Raw genomic sequence first — 27,976 nt, 5'->3', positions numbered from 1 at the left:
TCCAAGCAGGCAGTCACACTCGAGGCTGTGGGATGAAGACAGTATCGGTGGTTGAGACTGGAGATATCGATAAACATGTTAATATGAGCTCCTGAACGACTTCCTGTACAGAAAGTTGGAGTTGAAGCAGATTTAATCCCTCAGATTGGAAACGACCAGACACACTCCACATTCTCTCCACGGCACAGGTAAGCGGCGCTCCTTTCCCCACCAGACGTATACATGTAGATCGATCATGTCCATTGTATGTAACATGTTTATGAAATCTGGCCCGATGAATACGTCTTCTCCTTTTCCTTTCCTTCCACAGGGAGGGAAGGTGAGGAGGAGATAAATGCAGGTGCAGCTCCAGGAGAGTGACACCCCGTCTCACCCCAACAAATGGCGTCCCAGCAGGTTTGTCTGCTTTCAGCGTTTTTCCTGGACGTAAAGAGCACGAGGACGAGTCGCTCAGGACATGTTGTCTACACGTGAAATGACTGAGGCGCCTGTACAACTGCACTTTTCAAACTATTTAGAGGAAAAACAAACAAGGAGAGTGGAGGCAACGTATTCAGATGTATTTATATATATATTTAAAGAAGAGTTTTATTGATGCTTAAATCTTTTCATTTCTGTGTCACGAGTGCAGAAACAACAAAACGTTCTGTTTATTTTCACGAGTGTAAAATGCTTCTGTTCATGACTGCGCTGCAGGAAACGACTCACGTGACGTCGCAGAAGTTTTAATCCCAAAATTATTTTGTTGAAAATTCCTAAAGCGAAAAAAAAAAAATATTTCAATACAAAATAGTTAATACCACATAGTCAATGTTGAATTTGATATAATTGTTTTCATTTCTATTTATTACTTATTTTAAAATGTTTCCTTTATCATACATGAACTGTAATAATTCATGTCGTTTATAATTTATAAATTTATAATTTTAGCATCAGAGTCATCAAATATTCCCATAAAATGTTTTATTTTTCCTAAGATCAGATGTTTTTCCTTCTTTGTTTTACCATGAATATCTCAATTCTAATTCAGTCCGTCTAATCTTGACTTTTAATTGAAATGAGACACAATACCAGTTTAACTTTGATTTTACGTTTCGTTTCTGTATAAACTGATTCTGGATTTGTGTTGATAATAATAATAATGTTTATTATTATTATTATCAAATAGTACATTTAATCTTATCTTTGTTACTGCACATTTCAACACGCATCGAATACAAAGCAAAAATTAATCTTGTTTTCCAGAGTTTCATTCAAACTGTAAAACTTTACACACTTTTTTTTTTTTTTTTTTTAATCATTTTAGCTTTTAAGTTTAGAAATTTAAAACAAAAATATTTCAAACTGTTACAATACTTCAGTGTGAGTTCGAGGCTAGAATATCACAATTAAAATGTGAGTGTATGAATAACTAAGAAAGCTTTACAAGCATTTCCACTTGTATTTCTGTTTTTGCAGATATAATTTCTTCTCATTCTCTGGCTGACTCCAGATTCTAATCTTACTTTTTTAATAATTAAACGGTCTTCTATGAATTGTGCATCATCATCATCATCTGCCTTTTCCTCTGAGTGTGTGAGATGTTTGGTGTTTGATGACCTCCCGGCCTCTGCAGAGCCTTCTGACGGCCCCCCTGCTGACCTCCATCCTGGCCGCCGTGCTTGGATCTCTGCAGATCGGATATCACACGGGGAACGTCAACGCTCCAGCCAAGGTCGGTTAAATAAGTCTGACATGTTCATAATCAATAGTTAAAGCCATAAAAACAACAGATGAGCTCTCTAAATGTTGTTGTTTTTTTTAAAAACATGACGGTGTAGTGGTTAGCCCTCTCCTCACATTGAGTGTATCCACGGTTCGAGTCCAGGTTAGGATTTCAGTGTAGAGTTTACATGTTTCCCCCGCAGGAATTTCCTCTACAAAGACGCACATTTTACACAAATTGTTGAGTGTAATTTATCAGTGGGAGTGAATGTGAGTGTCAGTATAAAAGCAGGTTGACAGGTGGATGTGATGATAATAAAAGTCGATACTATGACATCAGAAATACAATAAATAAATCAAATAAATACATCTGGGGTGACGTCCTCAAAGACATGCAGGTGTAAATGTCTCAAAGCGACTGTCTGATATCAAGGCCTCAATAAAACACTAAATAAAGTGAGTGATGCCCTGAAACTCAGCGTTTCAGCTCCAGAAACGGCTGTTTGGCTCGCTTTGGCTTTTTCACAGGTCGGCGGCACTGAGCTTTAAAAAAACAAACAACATCCAGCTTGGACAAACTTTCCCCGATGACTAACCAACGTTTGGCTGTAAAAGCTCGCCTGGCTTTAACAAGGTGTTCAGTGATGCAGGTCGTGTCCATTTAGATCATTGAGGAGTTTTTCAACCACACCTGGAGGAGCCGCCACAACGCCTCGCTGCCGGACCACAGCCTGACGCTCCTGTGGTCGCTCTCCGTCAGCATCAAGGACTTCGGGGCCCTGCTGGGCTCGGTGGGAGTCAAATACGTGGCGGATTGCTACGGCAGGTAGGAGAGGATCACGGCGTTTGACGCGGCGAGTCGTGTTTTTTTCAACGTGGTTTCCCCCCGCAGGCGGAACTCCATCCTGATCGTGAACTGCCTGTCGGTGGTCGGCGCCTGCATGATGTCCGCCTCCAAAGCCAGCGAGTCGTTCGAGGTTCTCATCCTGGGTCGGCTGGTGTTCGGGCTGTTCTGCGGCCTGGTGATGAGCCTGAACCCCCTGTACATCCAGGAGGTGTCGCCCACCAGCCTGAGAGGCGCCTTCGCCACGCTCAACCAGGTGTCCTTCGCCTCGGGCATCCTGGTGGGAATGGTGAGGACGACCAAACCTGAAGAAACCTCTGGTTACCGTCGCCAACGAAGGCGAAGTTTTCCTCTGCGTGTATTTATTTGTGTATTTATTGGTTTGTGTATTTGACCAACTTCTCACCAAAAGTACTCGTGAAATCATCAGGGATGATTTGTCATCATACAAGGACCAATACAATAGATTGTGGGACGTTAACGATCAACCATTTCAAAATAAATCCCAAAAAACTGCAAAAAAACAAAGAAAAGTCCCATACAAAGTGGATGAGAGGCACCTCATGGAGGAGATCAGCGTCTGTTGCCATGGAGACGCTCCCTGCTCAGTGTTTCACTACCTACCTAGCTAGCATCGATATGAGCTAACGGCTATCATGCTCGCGATGCTAACTCGGTTCCGCAGGCAAAAGTGGCATTGGTGAAGGTCTGCGCTCTACCGAGTGTAGCTCTAGTTTGAATACAGATTCATCAGTTGGATTTCAAAGTTCGACCTTCAGCTGATTTGGCACTGAGCCGCTTCGATCAGTGAGAAATGTGGGACCTTGTTTTTTGTTCCACGGCAGCAGCGTGTTTCCACCTTCAGCTTCTTCCTCGATGACCTGCAGGGATTCATTTGAGAGTTTGAGTCCGGTCTTGTTCCTGCTGCAGGTCGCAGGCCTGGAGACGGTTCTGGGCACCGAGCAGCACTGGGGCATGATGCTGTCCCTGTCCCTCATCCCAGCCCTGACGCAGTACCTGGTCCTGCCCTTCTGCCCCGAGAGCCCCCGCTACCTCCTCATCAACCGCGGCGAGGCGGGCAGGGCAGAAGCTGGTGGGTTTCAGCACATTTCCGAGTTCCAGGAATCAACATGCCTCTTTGAGTGGTTCGTTGTTCTTGCAGCCCTGCTGAGGCTCAGAGGCCCGACGGACAAAGTCTTCGCCGAGCTGGAGGAGATGAAGGAGGAGGCGGCCCGCACGCAGGGCGGCGTCACGCTCCGACACTTCTTCCAGAAACGCAGCTACAGGAAGCCCATCGTCCTCGTCCTCATCATCAACCTGGGCAGCCAGCTCTCTGGATTCAACGCCGTCAGTCGGGGAACCGGGGGTGTCGAACAATTCGCTTCCCTCTCACACTGAAATCCGTCTGGTTTCCTCCACAGATTATCAACTATTCCACCAAAATGTTCCAGGCCAAGTTCAACCAGGCCAAATATCTGACTCTGGGTGTGGGAGCCGTCAACGTGACCTTCACTTTAGTCGCTGTGGGTAATAAAGTGAACCTTCCATACTGATGCTTCACGTTCCAGAAGTCCCACTTTCTATATAATAACGTTGATGGAGGGTTTCCTATACAAGCCTTCTAATATACACACATTTACTGTATCATATGGCTGTATGAGGGATTTTTCTAGTTTTTTTTTTACGTTTTTTTAAGATATTTTTGCTGAAGGCTTTTAAGATCAGTTGGGAAAAAAATAGAAACATTAGAGAATATTGGTTTTAAAATATTATTAATATACTAAAATCTGAAAATGATTAAAATCAGTTTAAACTCGTCTGATTTTATAGCTTAAATGCAATAACGGCTATATATACAACATTTATAATGGACAAGAGTTTGATCATAAACGTGAATTCTTCCTGTTTATATAATTAAATCAATTCAACTGGTGCATCAGTAATGTCTATTAAACAAAATATATATTTATATTATAATATATTTATTAGTCCCGTTACACTTCCCGTTCTGACGTCACATCTGACCCCCAGCGACCAGCGTTGTTTCCCTCCTCTCTAGTTCTTCCTGATGGAGCGAGCCGGGCGGAGGCGGCTGCTGCTGATCGGCTTCATCTCCATCGCCGTGTGCAACTTACTCATGACCATCGTTGATTCCATGCTGGTAAGAGAAGTTTACACACTTCGATCTATCTATGCTTCTATAGCGATGACGGCTGGCCGAATAAAGAAATAAATGAAATTATGATTTTCTTGACTGGACGCTCCAGACTCACTCTTTTTTGAGGTGCGGTTCTAAAATGCCGCGAGAGATTGATTGATGTGTTTTGTGAAAATATACCTCTTATTTTTTTATCATTTCAAGTAAACCAACCCCGAAACAAATTGTCTGAAAGGGACTAATGAAGCATCTACTTGTTTGTTTACAACCTAAAAAAAGAGGCAATGTTGTTGTAAGGTGCTTTATAAACGCTCTGCATTTAAATGAATGAGAACCAAGAGCTCCACCTAAGGAACGCTCCACCTAAGGAACGCACCACCAGCCGCCACTCATCCATCATGTGCCCCAATGCAACCCGTCCCTGCAGGACCTGGTCCCGGAGCTGCGGAGTCTGCAGGTCCTCCTGGTGTTCCTGCTGATCTCGGCCTACGAGCTGGGCCCCGGGCCCATCTCCTGGTTCATCGCCGCCGAGCTGTTCGACCAGCCGGGCAGGCCGCTGGCCATGGCCTTCACCAGCATGCTCAACTGGGGGGGGAAGTTCCTCCTGGCGCTGCTCTTTCCTCCGCTGCTGGTGCGTACGTCCTCCGGGCCTGAGGCCAGACACTCCAGAGGTGGACTCGTTTGCTCTCACGCCTCCGAGACGTCGCCGTTAAATTCAGGCTTTAAACCTGCTCACTGAGTCGGTGTGACCCGCGGTACAACGCATGGAAATGTTGTGAATTTAGAATATTTATAAATCTACGTTCTCGAATTTGCTAAATAAAAAATCGTTTTTAATTACAAATTCGATAAATTGATTAAATAGTTTAAATAGCCCTGACGCCACAGAAGCTTTTATTCTTTAGATAAGTGAATTTTAACCTCATTTCATTCTAAACTCAACGTCTCTTCTCTCTTTCACACATTCAGAAAATCTGCGGTGCCTACGTCTACCTCCTCTTCATGGCCGTGGCTCTGCTCTCCTTCATCTTGACCTGGTTTCGCCTCCCGGAGACCAAAGGTCGAACGTTCGACGACATCGCCGAAGAGTTCCGAGGAGCGGACGGGATCCTCTTGAACAACAAGGCCGGATTTAACACTTTCAACTGATTTGTTAATCCTGGCGGCTGCGAGGGAAAAACTGTTCAAAAGAAGCTTGGATGTATAGATTTGTTGGCAATAAGTGTCTCATTAAATCACTCTGTTCTGAGCAGAGGAGGAATGTTGTCTTTTTAATCCAGCACAACTCAATCAAGGGATTTGTCTCGTACGGATTTATAAATGGTAAAGTAAAGCGATTAACTGTCCCGATGAATGATGTTTCAAGTCCTTTTGCATTCTTGTTCCAGTAAAGTTCCGTGACCACCCAGCCGCTCATCAACCAATCACATCAACTGAATCCCGAGTGGAGAACAACGTTTCCTTCATTGTGCTTTTACTGTTACAGACCAGTTCACTACCGACCCGTGAAATATCGCATATCTCTGAACTGTGTATATTTGTAAGACGTGAAAAACCAACCACAGACATCCAGTAACGCCGACAAGAAATCCAGCCTCTGGGACGTCCGATACTCTCCTGGGAGAACACACCTCCACCTCGCTGCAGCAGTCGGAGAGCCGGGATTTGGGAAAAGAAAACCTCGTCTCAGCATAAACGTGTGTAAATACCAGAAATGTTTAGCCTGACATGGAATAGAGCAGTCAATGTCTCCACGCTGTGATTTCTGAGGTCAGGATGTCGAGGAGTTCTGGACGGTGGCGTCGTCGTTTATTTGCCAATCGTCCTCTTGGCTCTGTCGAGTGAATACCTCCGACTTCTCGGTTCGTAACTGGACGTGATCCGGTTCAGATGAAGGTCAGCGGCTTCAAGTCTGAGACCAGGCTGCTTCCTCATTGTCCCTCCTGTCTCCTTTCCCATCCACCTTTCCTTAAGTCCGTGGACGATGTCACGGGGTTAAGGAAAGGTGTTAGGAGGCTTCCGAAAGGAGTTAAGGAAAGGTGTTAGGAAGCTTCCTAAAGGAGTTAAGGAAAGGTGTTAGGAGGCTTCCGAAAGGAGTTAAGGAAAGGTGTTAGGAAGCTTCCTAAAGGAGTTAAGGAGTTAAGGAAAGGTGTTAGGAAGCTTCCTAAAGGAGTTAAGGAAAGGTATTAGGAGATGTCCTAAAGCAGTTAAGGAAAGGTGTTAGGAGGCTTCCTAAAGGAGTTAAGGAAAGGTGTTAGGAGACTTCCTAAAGGAGTTGAGGAAAGGTGTTAGGAGGCTTCCTAAAGGAGTTAGTGAAAGGTGTTAGGAGACCTCCTAAAGGAGTTCAGTAAAGGTGTCCTAACACTAAGTTGTAAATAAAAATGGTTTGATTAAGTAGTGTTGGGTATAAAACACGGTGAGCTCAACATCTGTCACAGCTGCAATGAAAAGGCCTCCTGAAGTTCATCAACATTCGACTTAATATGCAAATTGAGTTGGTTTGGCGATCAGTGACTGAAAACCGCTAAACTTTCAGTCGTTCCAAAGTCTCCATGATGTCAAACACGGTTTCCAAAGCGTCCGACACAGAACAGCAGCTCAAGGACACAAGCAGATGCAGAATCTCCAACAACCTCGTTTTACCTCTGGTAAGAGAATAAAAAAAGTAAAAGCATAGCGCCCCCTACTGGAGCAGACTGTGCAAATTGATTTTAGAACATGGAGCAACTTCTTCACTTTACTAACAGAGGAATCTAATTTTAAAATGACAGTGCAGTACACAGTGGAATAAAGAAGTGAAATATTTAAAGTCAAATATAGACCGTATCTTTTTGTACAAAGGTGTTTAAGTGCTGAAATATATTGTTGATGGCTTCAGCCCTGTTTTCCAAGATAACTTTAACGATCTCTCGTAATATTTCCTGGACAGCAGGGGGCACCAGAGTACTGCCAATATGTGGACTCACACGCTGCAGTGACACCCCCCTCCTGCAGCTCCTCGTGTCTGTGGGACTATTTAAGGCCCGCGAGCAGCAGCTGGTCTCTGCAACATGGACATCATCATCATCACCTTCATCCTCAAACGATGCTTCCTCAGTTTATTAGTGTTGTTAATGTGGAATCCAGGTATTTCAAAGATTTTACCTTAAAATTAAAAAAAAAAGAAAATAAAAAAAAAGCAGCTTTTGTGCATGTTTTTAACTGTTAACACACGCAGGTTGTACTGGTGGAAGCGACGTGAACCAGAAGTCCGTACTGTGGGTGAAGCAGGGCGACGACGCCACCATGGACTGCAGCCACACCAAGGGAAGCGGCTACTTCCAGATGTACTGGCTCAGACAGCTGCCGGGGGAGAACATGGAGCGCGTCGTCTTCACAACCACAGCCAACAAAGAGCACGACTTCGGACGGTTCAGCCCACAGAAGTTCGCTGCCACCAAGACGGCGGCTGAGACGGGAACGTTCACGGTGAAGAAGGCGCAGCCAGCAGACCAGGGCCTGTATTTCTGTGCAGTGAGTGAGCACAGTGACGCAGAGTCACCGGCAACTGGGACAAAAACCTCGCCGACTGCAGGGGGAAGTCAAGAACCGTGAAACAACCACAACTTCACCTGGAGGATCAGAGAAGTCTAAATAAACCATATCTCTCTCTCACACACACACACACACACACACACACACACACACACACACACACACACACACACACACACACACACACACACACACACACACACACACACACACACACACACACACACACACTATGGGTAACTGAGTCTCACTTGGTCGACCGTGTCGTCTTCCAATCCCACAGTTGGTGGTTTGATCCCTCATCTCATACTGTCCGTGTGTCGAAGTGCCCTTGGGCAAGATGTTGTGCATCAGCCCCCTCGTTCACATGACAACACCTAATTTGTTTAAAAAAAAATAAGTGTTGCGTTTTACACTACAGCAGCACACTGACAATGATGTAGTTAGTCTTCCGGGCCACGGGAGGGCGCTGTTGCTTGTTCTTGTCATGAAACCACACAGACGTGTGTGAGGAAAACAATACTCTATAAACGTGAAGAAAATCAAGAGAACCCGACATTCTTACGGACTGATGAAGCATCGGATGCGTTTTACCTCCGGTAAGAGAATAAAAAAAGTAAAAGCATAGCGCCCCCTACTGGAGCAGACTGTGCAAATTGATTTTAGAACATGGAGCAACTTCTTCACTTTACTCACAGAGGAATCTAGTTTTAAAATGACAGTGCAGTACACAGTAGAATAAAGTGAAATATTTAAAGTCAAATATAGACCGTATCTTTTTGTACAAAGGTGTTTAAGTGCTGAAATATATTGTTGATGGCTTCAGCCCTGTTTTCCAAGATAACTTTAACGATCGCTCGTAATACTTCCTGGATAGCAGGGGGCACCAGAGTACTGCCAATATGTGGGCTCACACGCTGCAGTGACACCCCCCTCCTGCAGCTCCTCGTGTCTGTGGGACTATTTAAGGCCCGCGAGCAGCAGCTGGTCTCTGCAACATGGACATCATCATCATCACCTTCATCCTCAAACGATGCTTCCTCAGTTTATTAGTGTTGTTAATGTGGAATCCAGGTATTTCAAAGATTTTACCTTAAAATTAAAAAAAAAATAAAAGAAGCTTTTGTGCATGTTTTTAACTGTTAACACACGCAGGTTGTACTGGTGGAAGCGACGTGAACCAGAAGTCCGTACTGTGGGTGAAGCAGGGCGACGACGCCACCATGGACTGCAGCCACACCAAGGGAAGCAGCTACATCCAGATGTACTGGCTCAGACAGCTGCCGGGGGAGAACATGGAGCGCGTCGTCTTCACAACCACAGGCAGCACAGAGCACGACTTCGGACGGTTCAGCCCACAGAAGTTCGCCGCCACCAAGACGGCGGCTGAGACGGGAACGTTCACGGTGAAGAAGGCGCAGCCAGCAGACCAGGGCCTGTATTTCTGTGCAGTGAGTGAGCACAGTGACGCAGAGTCACCGGCAACTGGGACAAAAACCTCGCCGACTGCAGGGGGAAGTCAAGAACCGTGAAACAACCACAACTTCACCTGGAGGATCAGAGAAGTCTAAATAAACCATATCTCTCTCTCACACACACACACACACACACACACACACACACACACACACACACACACACACACACACACACACACACACACACACACACACACACACACACACACACACACACTATGGGTAACTGAGTCTCACTTGGTCGACCGTGTCGTCTTCCAATCCCACAGTTGGTGGTTTGATCCCTCATCTCATACTGTCCGTGTGTCGAAGTGCCCTTGGGCAAGACGTTGTGCCTCAGCCCCCTCGTTCACATGACAACATTTCACGTGACAACACCTAATTTGTTTAAAAAAAAATAAGTGTTGCGTTTTACACTACAGCAGCACACTGACAATGATGTAGTTAGTCTTCCGGGCCACGGGAGGGCGCTGTTGCTTGTTCTTGTCATGAAACCACACAGACGTGTGTGAGGAAAACAATACTCTATAAACGTGAAGAAAATCAAGAGAACCCGACATTCTTACGGAATGATGAAGCATCGGATGCGTTTTACCTCCGGTAAGAGAATAAAAAAAGTAAAAGCATAGCGCCCCCTACTGGAGCAGACTGTGCAAATTGATTTTAGAACATGGAGCAACTTCTTCACTTTACTCACAGAGGAATCTAATTTTAAAATGACAGTGCAGTACACAGTGGAATAAAGTGAAATATTTAAAGTCAAATATAGACCGTATCTTTTTGTACAAAGGTGTTTAAGTGCTGAAATATATTGTTGATGGCTTCAGCCCTGTTTTCCAAGATAACTTTAACGATCGCTCGTAATACTTCCTGGACAGCAGGGGGCACCAGAGTACTGCCAATATGTGGGCTCACACGCTGCAGTGACACCCCCCTCCTGCAGCTCCTCGTGTCTGTGGGACTATTTAAGGCCCGCGAGCAGCAGCTGGTCTCTGCAACATGGACATCATCATCATCACCTTCATCCTCAAACGATGCTTCCTCAGTTTATTAGTGTTGTTAATGTGGAAACCAGGTATTTCAAAGATTTTACCTTAAAATTAAAAAAATAAATAAAAGAAGCTTTTGTGCATGTTTTTAACTGTTAACACACGCAGGTTGTACTGGTGGAAGCGACGTGAACCAGAAGTCCGTACTGTGGGTGAAGCAGGGCGACGACGCCACCATGGACTGCAGCCACACCAAGGGAAGCAGCTACTTCTACATGTACTGGCTCAGACAGCTGCCGGGGGAGAACATGGAGCGCGTCGTCTTCACAACCACAGGCAGCACAGAGCACGACTTCGGACGGTTCAGCCCACAGAAGTTCGCCGCCACCAAGACGGCGGCTGAGACGGGAACGTTCACGGTGAAGAAGGCGCAGCCAGCAGACCAGGGCCTGTATTTCTGTGCTGTGAGTGCACAGTGACGTAGAGACTCCCAGCAGCTGCACAAAAACCCCACAGGCCTCACGACTGGAGTGCTGCAACGTTTCTATCTCCAAATATGACACCTCATCATCTCTGCAGTGAAATCAGCGAGGCCTCGGAGAAATAACCTTTAATTCAAGCATCAGCACACTTTGTGTTTGGGTTGAGTGGTCATGGAGCCAATGGCAGCCATTGAAGGAGGCAGCCTACTGGACAGACACACACACATGCAGGAAAACATCACATTAACTGATAAACACAACAATGTTGCAGGTTCCATTCCCCGTTTGTCCCCAGTGTCCTTGAGCAAAACACTGAACTCCAGTCTGCTCCCAGTGGAGGGACCGAGCTCCTCCTATTGGGCTGCTAATGGGTGAACGTGACCAACATTATGAAGTACTCGGAGTACTTTGAACGTTAAATCAGTGGGAAAGTGCTTTATAAGTAATATACAAACGACTACTGCAAATACAAATAACTAACTAACTAACTAACTAACTAACTCACTAAATAAATAAATATTATTTTACATTGTTAAAAAAAGTGTTTTCTCTAGGTATTCTAGTTTACCCCCACAGTCTAAAAACATGAATAGAATAGAAATACTTTGTAAATCTACAAAGTCTTATACATTGTACAGAATAGAAAAAATATGAATTAATATTAAATATGAACACATACAATTTTTTTAAACACCCTGAAGACTTAAAATATTTTGAATATTTATATATTATTATATATTATAATATTGTAAAAAAGAAAAAGAAGAGAAAAACTATCTAAAATATACAGAAATTTCACTGTGGAACGTATTTTTTTTAGGAGTGCCCGTGAAACGATAGAGCTTCATCACAGTCTGTCATCTGACACAATCTGTTTCAGCTGTTAAGCATCATCTACGACAGGAGTGTCAAACATGAGACCCGAGGCCCAAAACCGGCCCACAAGAGGCTCCAATCCGGACAAACCACCAAGCAAATTGTAAAAATTCCAAAGAAAATACACGTATAAATTCTTTTAGGAGTCACGTAGCAACATTTTCATCATGTATACTCGGCGCCACGACAAAGAAAAACTTCAAAGTATAAAAAGAATTGATATTTGTATTTTACCGGTCCGGCCCACTCGAGATGAACCGGGGCTGCATGTGGCTCCTGAACCACGATGGTTTTAAAACCGTGATGTCATTACATACAAACAATTATTAATGACGGATTCACATTATAAAAGAAGCTTCAGTGCAAAACCACAGCGTCACAGCCGATATCAATACCAAAGAAGATGCATCAGATGTTTCTGGTGGTGTGAAGCTTGTGGAGGCTGACGAGGTAGAAAGTGTGACGGAGGTACGTCCTCCTTAAAACTCCTGACAGAAACGTTTCTGCGCCTCCTCCTTGTCGCCGCGTTTGTAGCTTCAGTTCACAAATGAAGAAAGCGCTCTCAAAGGAGGAAGCCTGGACTCATTCAGGATGATATTAATCGTGGTTTTATATTATTTTCTTTATTTACCAGGGAGCGAAGGTGAGGAAGATCTTCCAGATCGCTGCAATGCAACGCGAGTATTTCCTCTCATCTGTCCTCGTCTGTTCTCACAGGAGCTCCAGACACAAAAGACGTCACCCAGACGCCTCGGTTCGTCACTAAAAGACCCGGCGAGTCCGTCCAGAGTGAGATCAAATGTTCCCACAAAATACCAAGCTACGACAACATCCTCTGGTACAAACAAGACAAAGCCCTGACGTTCCTGGGAAATCTCAACCTGAACTACGAAAACCCCGAGGCCGAGGTGAAAGGGAAGATCAGCTTCCAGGGAGACGGCCGGAGCGAAGGCTACCTCAGCATCGCCAATCTGACGGCGAGCGACAGCGGCGTGTATCTCTGTGCAGCCAAGCTACACGGTGCCACGGGTTTCAGTCGAGTCGATACAAAAACCCAGAGAGACGCTCAGGCTTCTCAACACCTGCAGAGACGCTTTGGTAGATGTTATCGGCTGCTCTGACCTCCGCCGACTCTCACTGCCACGGAGGAAATCCCATCATCAACTCTGATTGGAGATATGTGCAAAGAAAACTAAAAGTTCAAGTAAACTGCAGATCATCTGCTTTTATACTTTGGATCTGAGAAGAATAGAAGTGAAAACAAGAAACCTAATTTTGATCAAACGCAATATATCTTTTTTTATCTTATTTTATTTTTATTCGATGCGTTTTTACTGGCACTTTGGTCACCTTCAGGGTTGTAAAGGGATTTATAAATAAATAAATATGGATTGATTGAGTTGCGGTTTAGACGTCACATGGAAGAGCAGAAAAATCCACTATTATCATTTCTAAAGTGACAAACAGTCTGACGTACTAAACACTTTATCGGGCAACTGATCATATTTGGTGACGTTCTGATTCCTTCCAGAGGCGATCACAGGAGAAACATAAATTGTTCAACACGTTGAAATCGTAGGATTTGTGTGCATAATGACAAAACAATTCTGCTTTAGTCTTCTGATATATTAACAGTAAAACTGATGTTTCTCTTGAGTCCCTTGATTGACGAAATATGAAAAACTGTGACATCAAATTAAATCACAGTGACAATCGACACACAAGTTTTCGTAGAAACTTAGTAAAATAAATCCAATTTAAACACATTTTAAAGTTAGAATTGATGAAATATGGTCAATTTTATACTATTTCCACTCAATCGCTCAATAATTAATGACTCATGATGTTAATTAGTCATTTCTGTGACTTTAAGAAGTGTCATATTTAATTTAGCCGGGAATTCAAATAAAGACTGAAACAAACCTTCTGGAAGTGTTTCAGTGATTGGCCAGTGAAGGGTTAATGTGAGATCTGGAGGCGTGTGGGAGGGCGTGGTGGATCATTTCTACAGTTTTAATACGACGGCATTGTGTTTTCTGTGTAAGAGAGGATGGACCTCACACAGAACCTCCTGATACTGTCCGTCCTCTCGCTCTGGACTTCAGGTATGAAACATCAACAAGTCGATTTTCCAACGAAACACGTCGACACACAATCCCAAAACGTCTGGTGATTTTCACAGGTTTATCTGAGGCCGCTGACGTCAATCAGGCCGACACACTGTGGACAAACCAGGGTGAAACAGCAAAGTTCGACTGCAGCCACACTAAAGGTGTAACCTATTACCAGATGTACTGGTACCAACAGCTGGCAGGACGACACATGAAGCAGGTCCTGCTCAGTGTCCCAGACTCAGCGCCCACCTTCCAGCCGGGATTCAGCCAAGACAAGTTCTCAGCCGTCAGGCCCGACGCCCACAAAGGGTCGCTGGTGGTGAAGGACGTGGCGCCGGGAGACGCAGGCCGGTATTTCTGTGCAGTGAGTGAGCACAGTGACGCAGAGTCACCGGCAACTGGGACAAAAACCTCGCCGACTGCAGGGGGAAGTCAAGAACCGTGAAACAACCACAACTTCACCTGGAGGATCAGAGAAGTCTAAATAAACCATATCTCTCTCTCTCACACACACACACACACACACACACACACACACACACACACACACACACACACACACACACACACACACACACACACAAACTATGGGTAACTGAGTCTCACTTGGTCGACCGTGTCGTCTTCCAATCCCACAGTTGGTGGTTTGATCCCTCATCTCATACTGTCCGTGTGTCGAAGTGCCCTTGGGCAAGACGTTGTGCATCAGCCCCCTCGTTTACACGACGTTTCACGTGACAACACCTAATTTGTTAAAAAAAAAATAAGTGTTGCGTTTTACACTACAGCAGCACACTGACAATGATGTAGTTAGTCTTCCGGGCCACGGGAGGGCGCTGTTGCTTGTTCTTGTCATGAAACCACACAGACGTGTGTGAGGAAAACAATACTCTATAAACGTGAAGAAAATCAAGAGAACCCGACATTCTTACGGACTGATGAAGCATCGGATTGGGTTTTACCTCCGGTAAGAGAATAAAAAAAGTAAAAGCATAGCGCCCCCTACTGGAGCAGACTGTGCAAATTGATTTTAGAACATGGAGCAACTTCTTCACTTTACTCACAGAGGAATCTAATTTTAAAATGACAGCGCAGTACACAGTAGAATAAAGTGAAATATTTAAAGTCAAATATAGACCGTATCTTTTTGTACAAAGGTGTTTAAGTGCTGAAATATATTGTTGATGGCTTCAGCCCTGTTTTCCAAGATAACTTTAACGATCGCTCGTAATACTTCCTGGACAGCAGGGGGCGCCAGAGTACTGCCAATATGTGGGCTCACACGCTGCAGTGACACCCCCCTCCTGCAGCTCCTCGTGTCTGTGGGACTATTTAAGGCCCGCGAGCAGCAGCTGGTCTCTGCAACATGGACATCATCATCATCACCTTCATCCTCAAACGATGCTTCCTCAGTTTATTTGTGTTGTTAATGTGGAATCCAGGTATTTCAAAGATTTTACCTTAAAAAATAAAAAAAAAAGCTTTTGTGCATGTTTTTAACTGTTAACACACGCAGGTTGTACTGGTGGAAGCGACGTGAACCAGAAGTCCGTACTGTGGGTGAAGCAGGGCGACGACGCCACCATGGACTGCAGCCACACCAAGGGAAGCAGCTACTACCAGATGTACTGGCTCAGACAGCTGCCGGGGGAGAACATGGAGCGCGTCGTCTTCACAACCACAGGCAGCACAGAGCACGACTTCGGACGGTTCAGCCCACAGAAGTTCGCCGCCACCAAGACGGCGGCTGAGACGGGAACGTTCACGGTGAAGAAGGCGCAGCCAGCAGACCAGGGCCTGTATTTCTGTGCTGTGAGTGCACAGTGACGTAGAGACTCCCAGCAGCTGCACAAAAACCCCACAGGCCTCACGACTGGAGTGCTGCAACGTTTCTATCTCCAAATATGACACCTCATCATCTCTGCAGTGAAATCAGCGAGGCCTCGGAGAAATAACCTTTAATTCAAGCATCAGCACACTTTGTGTTTGGGTTGAGTGGTCATGGAGCCAATGGCAGCCATTGAAGGAGGCAGCCTACTGGACAGACACACACACATGCAGGAAAACATCACATTAACTGATAAACACAACAATGTTGCAGGTTCCATTCCCCATTTGTCCCCAGTGTCCTTGAGCAAAACACTGAACTCCAGTCTGCTCCCAGTGGAGGGACCGAGCTCCTCCTATTGGGCTGCTAATGGGTGAACGTGACCAACATTATGAAGTACTCGGAAGTACTTTGAATGTTAAATCAGTGGGAAAGTGCTTTATAAGTAATATACACACGACTACTGCAAATACAAATAACTAACTAACTAACTAACTAACTAACTAACTCACTAAATAAATAAATATTATTTTACATTGTTAAAAAAAGTGTTTTCTCTAGGTATTCTAGTTTACCCCCACAGTCTAAAAACATGAATAGAATAGAAATACTTTGTAAATCTACAAAGTCTTATACATTGTACAGAATAGAAAAAATATGAATTAATATTAAATATGAACACATACAATTTTTTTAAACACCCTGAAGACTTAAAATATTTTGAATATTTATATATTATTATATATTATAATATTGTAAAAAAGAAAAAGAAGAGAAAAACTATCTAAAATATACAGAAATTTCACTGTGGAACGCATTTTTTTTAGGAGTGCCCGTGAAACGATAGAGCTTCATCACAGTCTGTCATCTGACACAATCTGTTTCAGCTGTTAAGCATCATCTACGACAGGAGTGTCAAACATGAGACCCGAGGCCCAAAACCGGCCCACAAGAGGCTCCAATCCGGACAAACCACCAAGCAAATTGTAAAAATTCCAAAGAAAATACACGTATAAATTCTTTTAGGAGTCACGTAGCAACATTTTCATCATGTATACTCGGCGCCACGACAAAGAAAAACTTCAAAGTATAAAAATAATTGATATTTGTATTTTACCGGTCCGGCCCACTCGAGATGAACCGGGGCTGCATGTGGCTCCTGAACCACGATGGTTTTAAAACCGTGATGTCATTACATACAAACAATTATTAATGACGGATTCACATGATAAAAGAAGCTTCAGTGCAAAACCACAGCGTCACAGCCAATATCAATACCAAAGAAGATGCATCAGATGTTTCTGGTGGTGTGAAGCTTGTGGAGGCTGACGAGGTAGAAAGTGTGACGGAGGTACGTCCTCCTTAAAACTCCTGACAGAAACGTTTCTGCGCCTCCTCCTTGTCGCCGCGTTTGTAGCTTCAGTTCACAAATGAAGAAAGCGCTCTCAAAGGAGGAAGCCTGGACTCATTCAGGATGATATTAATCGTGGTTTTATATTATTTTCTTTATTTACCAGGGAGCGAAGGTGAGGAAGATCTCCCAGATCGCTGCAATGCAACGCGAGTATTTCCTCTCATCTGTCCTCGTCTGTTCTCACAGGAGCTCCAGACACAAAAGACGTCACCCAGACGCCTCGGTTCGTCACTAAAAGACCCGGCGAGTCCGTCCAGAGTGAGATCAAATGTTCCCACAAAATACCAAGCTACGACAACATCCTCTGGTACAAACAAGACAAAGCCCTGACGTTCCTGGGATATCTCAACCTGAACTACGAAAACCCCGAGGCCGAGGTGAAAGGGAAGATCAGCTTCCAGGGAGACGGCCAGAGCGAAGGCTACCTCAGCATCGCCAATCTGACGGCGAGCGACAGCGGCGTGTATCTCTGTGCAGCCAAGCTACACGGTGCCGCGGGTTTCAGTCGAGTCGATACAAAAACCCGGAGAGACGCTCAGGCTTCTCAACACCTGCAGAGACGCTTTGGTAGATGTTATCGGCTGCTCTGACCTCCGCCGACTCTCACTGCCACGGAGGAAATCCCATCATCAACTCTGATTGGAGATATGTGCAAAGAAAACTAAAAGTTCAAGTAAACTGCAGATCATCTGCTTTTATACTTTGGATCTGAGAAGAATAGAAGTGAAAACAAGAAACCCAATTTTGATCAAACGCAATATATCTTTTTTTATCTTATTTTATTTTGATTCGATTTGTTTTTACTGGCACTTTGGTCACCTTCAGTGTTGTAAAGGGATTTATAAATAAATAAATATGGATTGATTGAGTTGCGGTTTAGACGTCACATGGAAGAGCAGAAAAATCCACTATTATCATTTCTAAAGTGACAAACAGTCTGACGTACTAAACACTTTATCGGGCAACTGATCATATTTGGTGACGTTCTGATTCCTTCCAGAGGCGATCACAGGAGAAACATAAATTGTTCAACACGTTGAAATCGTAGGATTTGTGTTCATAATGACAAAACAATTCTGCTTTAGTCTTCTGATATATTAACAGTAAAACTGATGTTTCTCTTGAGTCCCTTGATTGACGAAATATGAAAAACTGTGACATCAAATTAAATCACAGTGACAATCGACACACAAGTTTTCGTAGAAACTTAGTAAAATAAATCCAATTTAAACACATTTTAAAGTTAGAATTGATGAAATATGGTCAATTTCATACTATTTCCACTCAATCGCTCAATAATTAATGACTCATGGTGTTAATTAGTCATTTCTGTGACTTTAAGAAGTGTCATATTTAATTTAGCCGGGAATTCAAATAAAGACTGAAACAAACCTTCTGGAAGTGTTTCAGTGATTGGCCAGTGAAGGGTTAATGTGAGATCTGGAGGCGTGTGGGAGGGCGTGGTGGATCATTTCTACAGTTTTAATACGACGGCATTGTGTTTTCTGTGTAAGAGAGGATGGACCTCACACAGAACCTCCTGATACTGTCCGTCCTCTCGCTCTGGACTTCAGGTATGAAACATCAACAAGTCGATTTTCCAACGAAACACTTCGACACACAATCCCAAAACGTCTGGTGATTTTCACAGGTTTATCTGAGGCCGCTGACGTCAATCAGGCCGACACACTGTGGACAAACCAGGGTGAAACAGCAAAGTTCGACTGCAGCCACACTAAAGATGCAACCTATTACCAGATGTACTGGTACCAACAGCTGGCAGGACGACACATGAAGCAGGTCCTGCTCAGTGTCCCAGAGTCAGCGCCCACTTTCCAGCCGGGATTCAGCCAAGACAAGTTCTCAGCCGTCAGGCCCGACGCCCACAAAGGGTCGCTGGTGGTGAAGGACGTGGCGCCGGGAGACGCAGGCCGGTATTTCTGTGCAGTGAGTGAACACAGTGACGCAGAGTCACCGGCAACTGGGACAAAAACCTCGCCGACTGCAGGGGGAAGTCAAGAACCGTGAAACAACCACAACTTCACCTGGAGGATCAGAGAAGTCTAAATAAACCATATCTCACACACTCACACACACACACACACACACACACACACACACACACACACACACACACACACACACACACACACACACACTACGGGTAACTGAGTCTCACTTGGTCGACCGTGTCGTCTTCCAATCCCACAGTTGGTGGTTTGATCCCTCATCTCATACTGTCCGTGTGTCGAAGTGCCCTTGGGCAAGACGTTGTGCCTCAGCCCCCTCGTTTACACGACGTTTCACGTGACAACACCTAATTTGTTTAAAAAAAAAATAAGTGTTGCGTTTTACACTACAGCAGCACACTGACAATGATGTAGTTAGTCTTCCGGGCCACGGGAGGGCGCTGTTGCTTGTTCTTGTAATGAAACCACACAGACGTGTGTGAGGAAAACAATACTCTATAAACGTGAAGAAAATCAATAGAACAAGACATTCTTACGGACTGATGAAGCATCGGATGCGTTTTACCTCCGGTAAGAGAATAAAAAAAGTAAAGGCATAGCGCCCCCTACTGGAGCAGACTGTGCAAATTGATTTTAGAACCTGGAGCAACTTCTTCACTTTACTCACAGAGGAATCTAATTTTAAAATGACAGTGCAGTACACAGTGGAATAAAGAAGTGAAATATTTAAAGTCAAATATAGACCGTATCTTTTTGTACAAAGGTGTTTAAGTGCTGAAATATATTGTTGATGGCTTCAGCCCTGTTTTCCAAGATAACTTTAACGATCGCTCGTAATACTTCCTGGACAGCAGGGGGCGCCAGAGTACTGCCAATATGTGGGCTCACACGCTGCAGTGACACCCCCCTCCTGCAGCTCCTCGTGTCTGTGGGACTATTTAAGGCCCGCGAGCAGCAGCTGGTCTCTGCAACATGGACATCATCATCATCACCTTCATCCTCAAACGATGCTTCCTCAGTTTATTTGTGTTGTTAATGTGGAATCCAGGTGATTCAAAGATTTTACCTTAAAAAATAAAAAAAAAAGCTTTTGTGCATGTTTTTAACTGTTAACACACGCAGGTTGTACTGGTGGAAGCGACGTGAACCAGAAGTCCGTACTGTGGGTGAAGCAGGGCGACGACGCCACCATGGACTGCAGCCACACCAAGGGAAGCAGCTACTACTACATGTACTGGCTCAGACAGCTGCCGGGGGAGAACATGGAGCGCGTCGTCTTCACAACCACAGGCAGCACAGAGCACGACTTCGGACGGTTCAGCCCACAGAAGTTCGCCGCCACCAAGACGGCGGCTGAGACGGGAACGTTCACGGTGAAGAAGGCGCAGCCAGCAGACCAGGGCCTGTATTTCTGTGCTGTGAGTGCACAGTGACGTAGAGACTCCCAGCAGCTGCACAAAAACCCCACAGGCCTCACGACTGGAGTGCTGCAACGTTTCTATCTCCAAATATGACACCTCATCATCTCTGCAGTGAAATCAGCGAGGCCTCGGAGAAATAACCTTTAATTCAAGCATCAGCACACTTTGTGTTTGGGTTGAGTGGTCATGGAGCCAATGGCAGCCATTGAAGGAGGCAGCCTACTGGACAGACACACACACGTGCAGGAAAACATCACATTAACTGATAAACACAACAATGTTGCAGGTTCCATTCCCCGTTTGTCCCCAGTGTCCTTGAGCAAAACACTGAACTCCAATCTGCTCCCAGTGGAGGGACCGAGCTCCTCCTATTGGGCTGCTAATGGGTGAACGTGACCAACATTATGAAGTACTCGGAGTACTTTGAATGTTAAATCAGTGGGAAAGTGCTTTATAAGTAATATACACACGACTACTGCAAATACAAATAACTAACTAACTAACTAACTAACTCACTAAATAAATAAATATTATTTTACATTGTTAAAAAAAGTGTTTTCTCTAGGTATTCTAGTTTACCCCCACAGTCTAAAAACATGAATAGAATAGAAATACTTTGTAAATCTACAAAGTCTTATACATTGTACAGAATAGAAAAAATATGAATTAATATTAAATATGAACACATACAATTTTTTTAAACACCCTGAAGACTTAAAATATTTAGAATATTTATAGATTATTATATATTATAATATTGTAAAAAAGAAAAAGAAGAGAAAAACTATCTAAAATATACAGAAATTTCACTGTGGAACGCATTTTTTTTAGGAGTGCCCGTGAAACGATAGAGCTTCATCACAGTCTGTCATCTGACACAATCTGTTTCAGCTGTTAAGCATCATCTACGACAGGAGTGTCAAACATGAGACCCGAGGCCCAAAACCGGCCCACAAGAGGCTCCAATCCGGACAAACCACCAAGCAAATTGTAAAAATTCCAAAGAAAATACACGTATAAATTCTTTTAGGAGTCACGTAGCAACATTTTCATCATGTATACTCGGAGCCACGACAAAGAAAAACTTCAAAGTATAAAAATAATTGATATTTGTATTTTACCGGTCCGGCCCACTCGAGATGAACCGGGGCTGCATGTGGCTCCTGAACCACGATGGTTTTAAAACCGTGATGTCATTACATACAAACAATTATTAATGACGGATTCACATTATAAAAGAAGCTTCAGTGCAAAACCACAGCGTCACAGCCGATATCAATACCAAAGAAGATGCATCAGATGTTTCTGGTGGTGTGAAGCTTGTGGAGGCTGACGAGGTAGAAAGTGTGACGGAGGTACGTCCTCCTTAAAACTCCTGACAGAAACGTTTCTGCGCCTCCTCCTTGTCGCCGCGTTTGTAGCTTCAGTTCACAAATGAAGAAAGCGCTCTCAAAGGAGGAAGCCTGGACTCATTCAGGATGATATTAATCGTGGTTTTATATTATTTTCTTTATTTACCAGGGAGCGAAGGTGAGGAAGATCTTCCAGATCGCTGCAATGCAACGCGAGTATTTCCTCTCATCTGTCCTCGTCTGTTCTCACAGGAGCTCCAGACACAAAAGACGTCACCCAGACGCCTCGGTTCGTCACTAAAAGACCCGGCGAGTCCGTCCAGAGTGAGATCAAATGTTCCCACAAAATACCAAGCTACAACAACATCCTCTGGTACAAACAAGACAAAGCCCTGACGTTCCTGGGAAATCTCAACCTGAACTACGAAAACCCCGAGGCCGAGGTGAAAGGGAAGATCAGCTTCCAGGGAGACGGCCGGAGCGAAGGCTACCTCAGCATCGCCAATCTGACGGCGAGCGACAGCGGCGTGTATCTCTGTGCAGCCAGGCTACACGGTGCCGCGGGTTTCAGTCGAGTCGATACAAAAACCCGGAGAGACGCTCAGGCTTCTCAACACCTGCAGAGACGCTTTGGTAGATGTTATCGGCTGCTCTGACCTCCGCCGACTCTCACTGCCACAGAGGAAATCCCATCATCAACTCTGATTGGAGATATGTGCAAAGAAAACTAAAAGTTCAAGTAAACTGCAGATCATCTGCTTTTATACTTTGGGTCTGAGAAGAATAGAAGTGAAAACAAGAAACCTAATTTTGATCAAACGCAATATATCTTTTTTTATCTTATTTTATTTTGATTCGATTTGTTTTTACTGGCACTTTGGTCACCTTCAGGGTTGTAAAGGGATTTATAAATAAATAAATATGGATTGATTGAGTTGCGGTTTAGACGTCACATGGAAGAGCAGAAAAATCCACTATTATCATTTCTAAAGTGACAAACAGTCTGACGTACTAAACACTTTATCGGGCAACTGATCATATTTGGTGACGTTCTGATTCCTTCCAGAGGCGATCACAGGAGAAACATAAATTGTTCAACACGTTGAAATCGTAGGATTTGTGTGCATAATGACAAAACAATTCTGCTTTAGTCTTCCTATATATTAACAGTAAAACTGATGTTTCTCTTGAGTCCCTTGATTGACGAAATATGAAAAACTGTGACATCAAATTAAATCACAGTGACAATCGACACACAAGTTTTCATAGAAACTTAGTAAAATAAATCCAATTTAAACACATTTTAAAGTTAGAATTGATGAAATATGGTCAATTTTATACTATTTCCACTCAATCGCTCAATAATTAATGACTCATGATGTTAATTAGTCATTTCTGTGACTTTAAGAAGTGTCATATTTAATTTAGCCGGGAATTCAAATAAAGGCTGAAACAAACCTTCTGGAAGTGTTTCAGTGATTGGCCAGTGAAGGGTTAATGTGAGATCTGGAGGCGTGTGGGAGGGCGTGGTGGATCATTTCTACAGTTTTAATACGACGGCATTGTGTTTTCTGTGTAAGAGAGGATGGACCTCACACAGAACCTCCTGATACTGTCCGTCCTCTCGCTCTGGACTTCAGGTATGAAACATCAACAAGTCGATTTTCCAACGAAACACGTCGACACACAATCCCAAAACGTCTGGTGATTTTCACAGGTTTATCTGAGGCCGCTGACGTCAATCAGGCCGACACACTGTGGACAAACCAGGGTGAAACAGCAAAGTTCGACTGCAGCCACACTAAAGGTGCAACCTATTACCAGATGTACTGGTACCAACAGCTGGCAGGACGACACATGAAGCAGGTCCTGCTCAGTGTCCCAGACTCAGCGCCCACCTTCCAGCCGGGATTCAGCCAAGACAAGTTCTCAGCCGTCAGGCCCGACGCCCACAAAGGGTCGCTGGTGGTGAAGGACGTGGCGCCGGGAGACGCAGGCCGGTATTTCTGTGCAGTGAGTGAGCACAGTGACGCAGAGTCACCGGCAACTGGGACAAAAACCTCGCCGACTGCAGGGGGAAGTCAAGAACCGTGAAACAACCACAACTTCACCTGGAGGATCAGAGAAGTCTAAATAAACCATATCTCTCTCTCTCTCACACACACACACACACACACACACACACACACACACACACACACACACACACACACACACACACTGAGTCTCACTTGGTCGACCGTGTCGTCTTCCAATCCCACAGTTGGTGGTTTGATCCCTCATCTCATACTGTCCGTGTGTCGAAGTGCCCTTGGGCAAGACGTTGTGCCTCAGCCCCCTCGTTTTACACTACAGCAGCACACTGACAATAATGGAGTTATTCTTCCAGTCCACAGGAGGGCGCTGTTGCTTGTTCTTGTAATGAAACCACACAGACGTGTGTGCGGAGAACAATACCCTATAAACGTGAAGAAAATCAAGAGAACCCGACATTCTTCTGGACTGATGAAGCATCGGATGCTATCAGGGGAGAATCTCAACTATTAAACTACTGATATGGACGATAAAACTACAATATGGACTGCGAGTCATATCACTACGGGTCGGCCATGTTTGTTTACGGGCGGATGAGCAGAAGGAACTATTTTCAACTGAATACATGCACATGCGCAGTAACAGTACTTTTCCACCTCTGGCAGTCTCTGCAGGAGAGAATTGTGACCAAGGAAGAATCTTTCCATCTTGGGAGCAGTGGATCTGAACACTGGTCTCGTGTAAACGGACCCCCCAAGAGTGAAGAGAGTTTTGCGGATACACTCGTATTCGTTGTCGTGTAAATCTCAGAAAGCTCCCAATGGAGGTCAAGAATTTTTACAACCTCATTTTGTTTGTTTTGTTTTCAAACGGCTCTTTTGAGAGCAGATCAAACTGCGTGGATAACGACGTGCAATTACAACAGCTGCTGGTTTGGTGGCGCTATCACCTGAAACAAACACTGACCAGAGAGAAACAAAAGCATGACGATGCAGAAACACGAGTCATTGATTGATTGGTCCAGATGGAAAAGCTTAAGAAATTTGTTAAAACATTTGTCGGCGGAGTTCTGAGCCTCTTGCAGGCCGGATTCAGTCCACGACATAGGCGGCGCCGGGGGGGGCGGGGCTTGGATGAGCTATAGCTCCCCCAGAGCGTCTCCAAGAAATAGGATTTTATTTGTGTGTGAACACTTGACTCTGATTACAATCATGATGACAGCCGGTCTGATCCAGCTCTCTGCAGCTCTGCTCTGCATCGGAGGTAACAGAGACGGGAGAAGTTGTTCCTCTCAACTCATCAGAGAAATGACTTAACATGACTTTTATTATTTTAACTTTCACAGCTGGAGCTGACGTGGTGACGCAGACGTCTTTCCTGTGGGGAAACCAGAGTCAGTCTGTCACAATGAGCTGCAGTCACTCCAAGGATGTTTCTTACTTTCTGATGTACTGGTTCCAGCAGCTGCCGGGCCAGCTCATGACGCTGATCGTCCTCACCAACCCAGATCCCCCGCACAGATATGAGCGCGGCTTTGAGGTCAACAAGTTTCCTGCAGCGAAGCCCGACTTCAGGACGGGATCTCTGACCGTGGAGAGGCTGCAGCCTGAAGACAGCGGGGTGTATTTCTGCGCTGTGAGCCAACACAGTGATACAGCGGATCACTACAGCTGCACAAATACCAAAATGGTGGCTTCAGAGAATAGAAATACCTTTCTACCATCTGATGGACTGCAGAGGGCGCTCTCCACTGACTGACAAAGTCTGCTTCCCGTTCAGTTTGCTGCCAGTGTTGCATCTGTTTCCTAAAAGTTTCATGCTGGATCTCAATTTACTGTCAATTAAAAAAAAAAAAAAAATATTTTTTATATCAGAATTATTTGAGGTCTTTAGTTACGAATGTCAAACTGTATTATTCTAAAATATATGATCGCCACAATAAACTTCTATCTAGATAAAAAAGTGTAATACAAGTAATTTTACATTCTAAAATGAGCTTGAATACAAAACGTAATAGTTACAACACCAGATGAGACAGGATATAGATCTATTATTTTCTAATTTGCAGTTTGATCCCACACACTTTTAAAATTGCTGATTAACTAAAAAAACATTTTATATCAAAAACAAACTGAAAACTTCAGTTGTGTTCAGTTTAATTACAAAACCAACCAACAGCGCCAACTCGTGGCCTGGCAGGCTAACTACATCGTTTTCAGCCATACCGTGTAAATGCGGAACTTTTCTGAAACTAAAACACAAAACGATGCATTTTCACTTGAATCATTGTAATGTGACTCATCATATTGTTGTTATTACAATTATGGATCAAATATCTTATTCTGCTAATATCACATTATTACTTTATGGACTATATTACATTGAAAAAGGACAAAAACTATTACATTAGTGTTTGTTACAAGATGTACTCTACAGTTTGGCTTTATTCACACATCATTTAAACTTTTACACCCGGGGGGGGGGCGGCTGTGGCTCACTCACAGTTAATCAACAGTAATTAAACTACAAACCATGTATTTGGGCGGTGTAGGGAAGAAAGCTTCACAACACAAACTCACAGAATGGCCTTTGCTCGCACTCATACTTGAGTTTTCTTGGTTGGAGGTATGAGTACGAACCACTGAACCACCGTGACGCCTCCTCCTCCTGAATGGGAGGACTTTCAGCAAAACACAGCGATGACCGTGGAGTTTCTAGACTCAGTCATGGAACACAACATGGTGATCACAGTACTCTACATGACTGCAAATATCATTCTGGTTGCAGGTGATTATTTTATTTTTTTTAATATGTAGACTAGATTTACCATTTTAAAGTGTCCTAACCTGTGTGTTTATGTTCAAACTTTCAATACAGGCACGACACTCAGTGACCAGGTCCATCAGAGGCCTGCCGACATCCTCGGGTCACGAGGAGAAACGGCCAGAATCCAGTGTTCACACGCCATAGACAAGCTGAACTACGACGTGTTCTTGTGGTACAAGCAGTCAAACAGACGCCTGCAGTTCCTGGGATACATGTCAGCAAACACCGGGTTCCCACAGTCTGGAGTGAAGCTGGCCGGGAGCGCAAACAAAGGCCAGAACTGCACGTTAACGATCGAAGAGCTCAGCGTGAACAGCAGCGCAACGTACTTCTGTGCAGCAAGTTACCACAGTGCTTCATATCAGTGATCATCACTACACAAAACCTCAACACACCTTTTGAAGAGTCTTCCCTGTACTGTGGAGCAGAGGGGATGAATGTTTTAATAAATCATACAACCAAACAAACACACACGTCTATATACTGCAGTGTTCTAGTGGAGCTAAAACCATCTAGTGTTACTATATCTTTAGATAATTTCTCTCTCAGATGTTTTGGGTGAAATATAATTATTTCCAGAGTCCAGAAGGATCAAATTACAGCTCACCAAGGCTTTTATGCCTTCAAAACATGCTTCTAAATAGATTTGTGCATCATCAGCATAACAGTGAAAGTTAACGGAATGTTTCCTGATAGTATTCCCTACGGGAAGCAGTATAACGGGAAAAGTACGGGTCCAAACACAGAACCCTGTGGAACTCCATGGTCTGAGGTGGAGTTAAACAGGGTGCTGTGGAGGCCGAAACATCATCAACATGAATAATAGCAATAGTCAGTTTGGATTTCTTTCTTAAGGGGGCAGAATTACTGTCGTCACGGTGCAAAACGAGATGACTGCTATACGGCGCCGCCCTCCTCAGGTTCAGGGAGGGATTAGAAAGAGATTAAACAC

General features: G+C 44.3%; 2 protein-coding genes across 5 annotated transcripts in view; both read left to right on the top strand.

Moving 5' to 3' along the window:
• Positions 1-235: 235 nt before the first annotated feature.
• slc2a1c (solute carrier family 2 member 1c) lies at positions 236-5,855 on the top strand (the record flags this gene model as incomplete). Its single annotated transcript, XM_080479815.1, has 11 exons — positions 236-244; positions 311-319; positions 1,616-1,714; positions 2,370-2,530; positions 2,597-2,837; positions 3,479-3,641; positions 3,711-3,895; positions 3,970-4,071; positions 4,608-4,709; positions 5,134-5,337; positions 5,676-5,855. The coding sequence occupies 11 exons, from the start codon at positions 236-238 to the stop codon at positions 5,853-5,855; spliced, it is 1,455 nt and encodes a 484-aa protein (XP_080335941.1).
• A 4,860-nt stretch (positions 5,856-10,715) lies between these two features.
• Positions 10,716-27,976, top strand: part of LOC308120236 (M1-specific T cell receptor beta chain-like) — a 44,606-nt gene continuing 27,345 nt past the window's right edge. The window contains exons 1-2 of one of the 4 annotated variants that reach the window (XM_080480718.1): positions 10,716-10,793; positions 15,696-16,002. In XM_080480718.1, the coding sequence (XP_080336844.1) occupies positions 10,718-10,793; positions 15,696-16,002 (383 nt within the window). In that variant the 5' untranslated portion in view covers positions 10,716-10,717. Of the gene's footprint in view, positions 10,794-10,875; positions 11,183-15,542; positions 15,622-15,695; positions 16,003-20,340; positions 20,440-20,513; positions 20,821-27,976 lie in introns of those variants that run through there. The other 3 variants (XM_080480717.1, XM_080480716.1, XM_080480715.1) reach the window with 3 other exon arrangements.

The sequence above is a fragment of the Lipophrys pholis genome (assembly GCF_963383615.2).
Source record: "Lipophrys pholis genome assembly, chromosome: 14".
Lineage (NCBI taxonomy): Eukaryota > Metazoa > Chordata > Actinopteri > Blenniiformes > Blenniidae > Lipophrys > Lipophrys pholis.
This window is presented reverse-complemented; position numbering and strand designations above follow the sequence as displayed.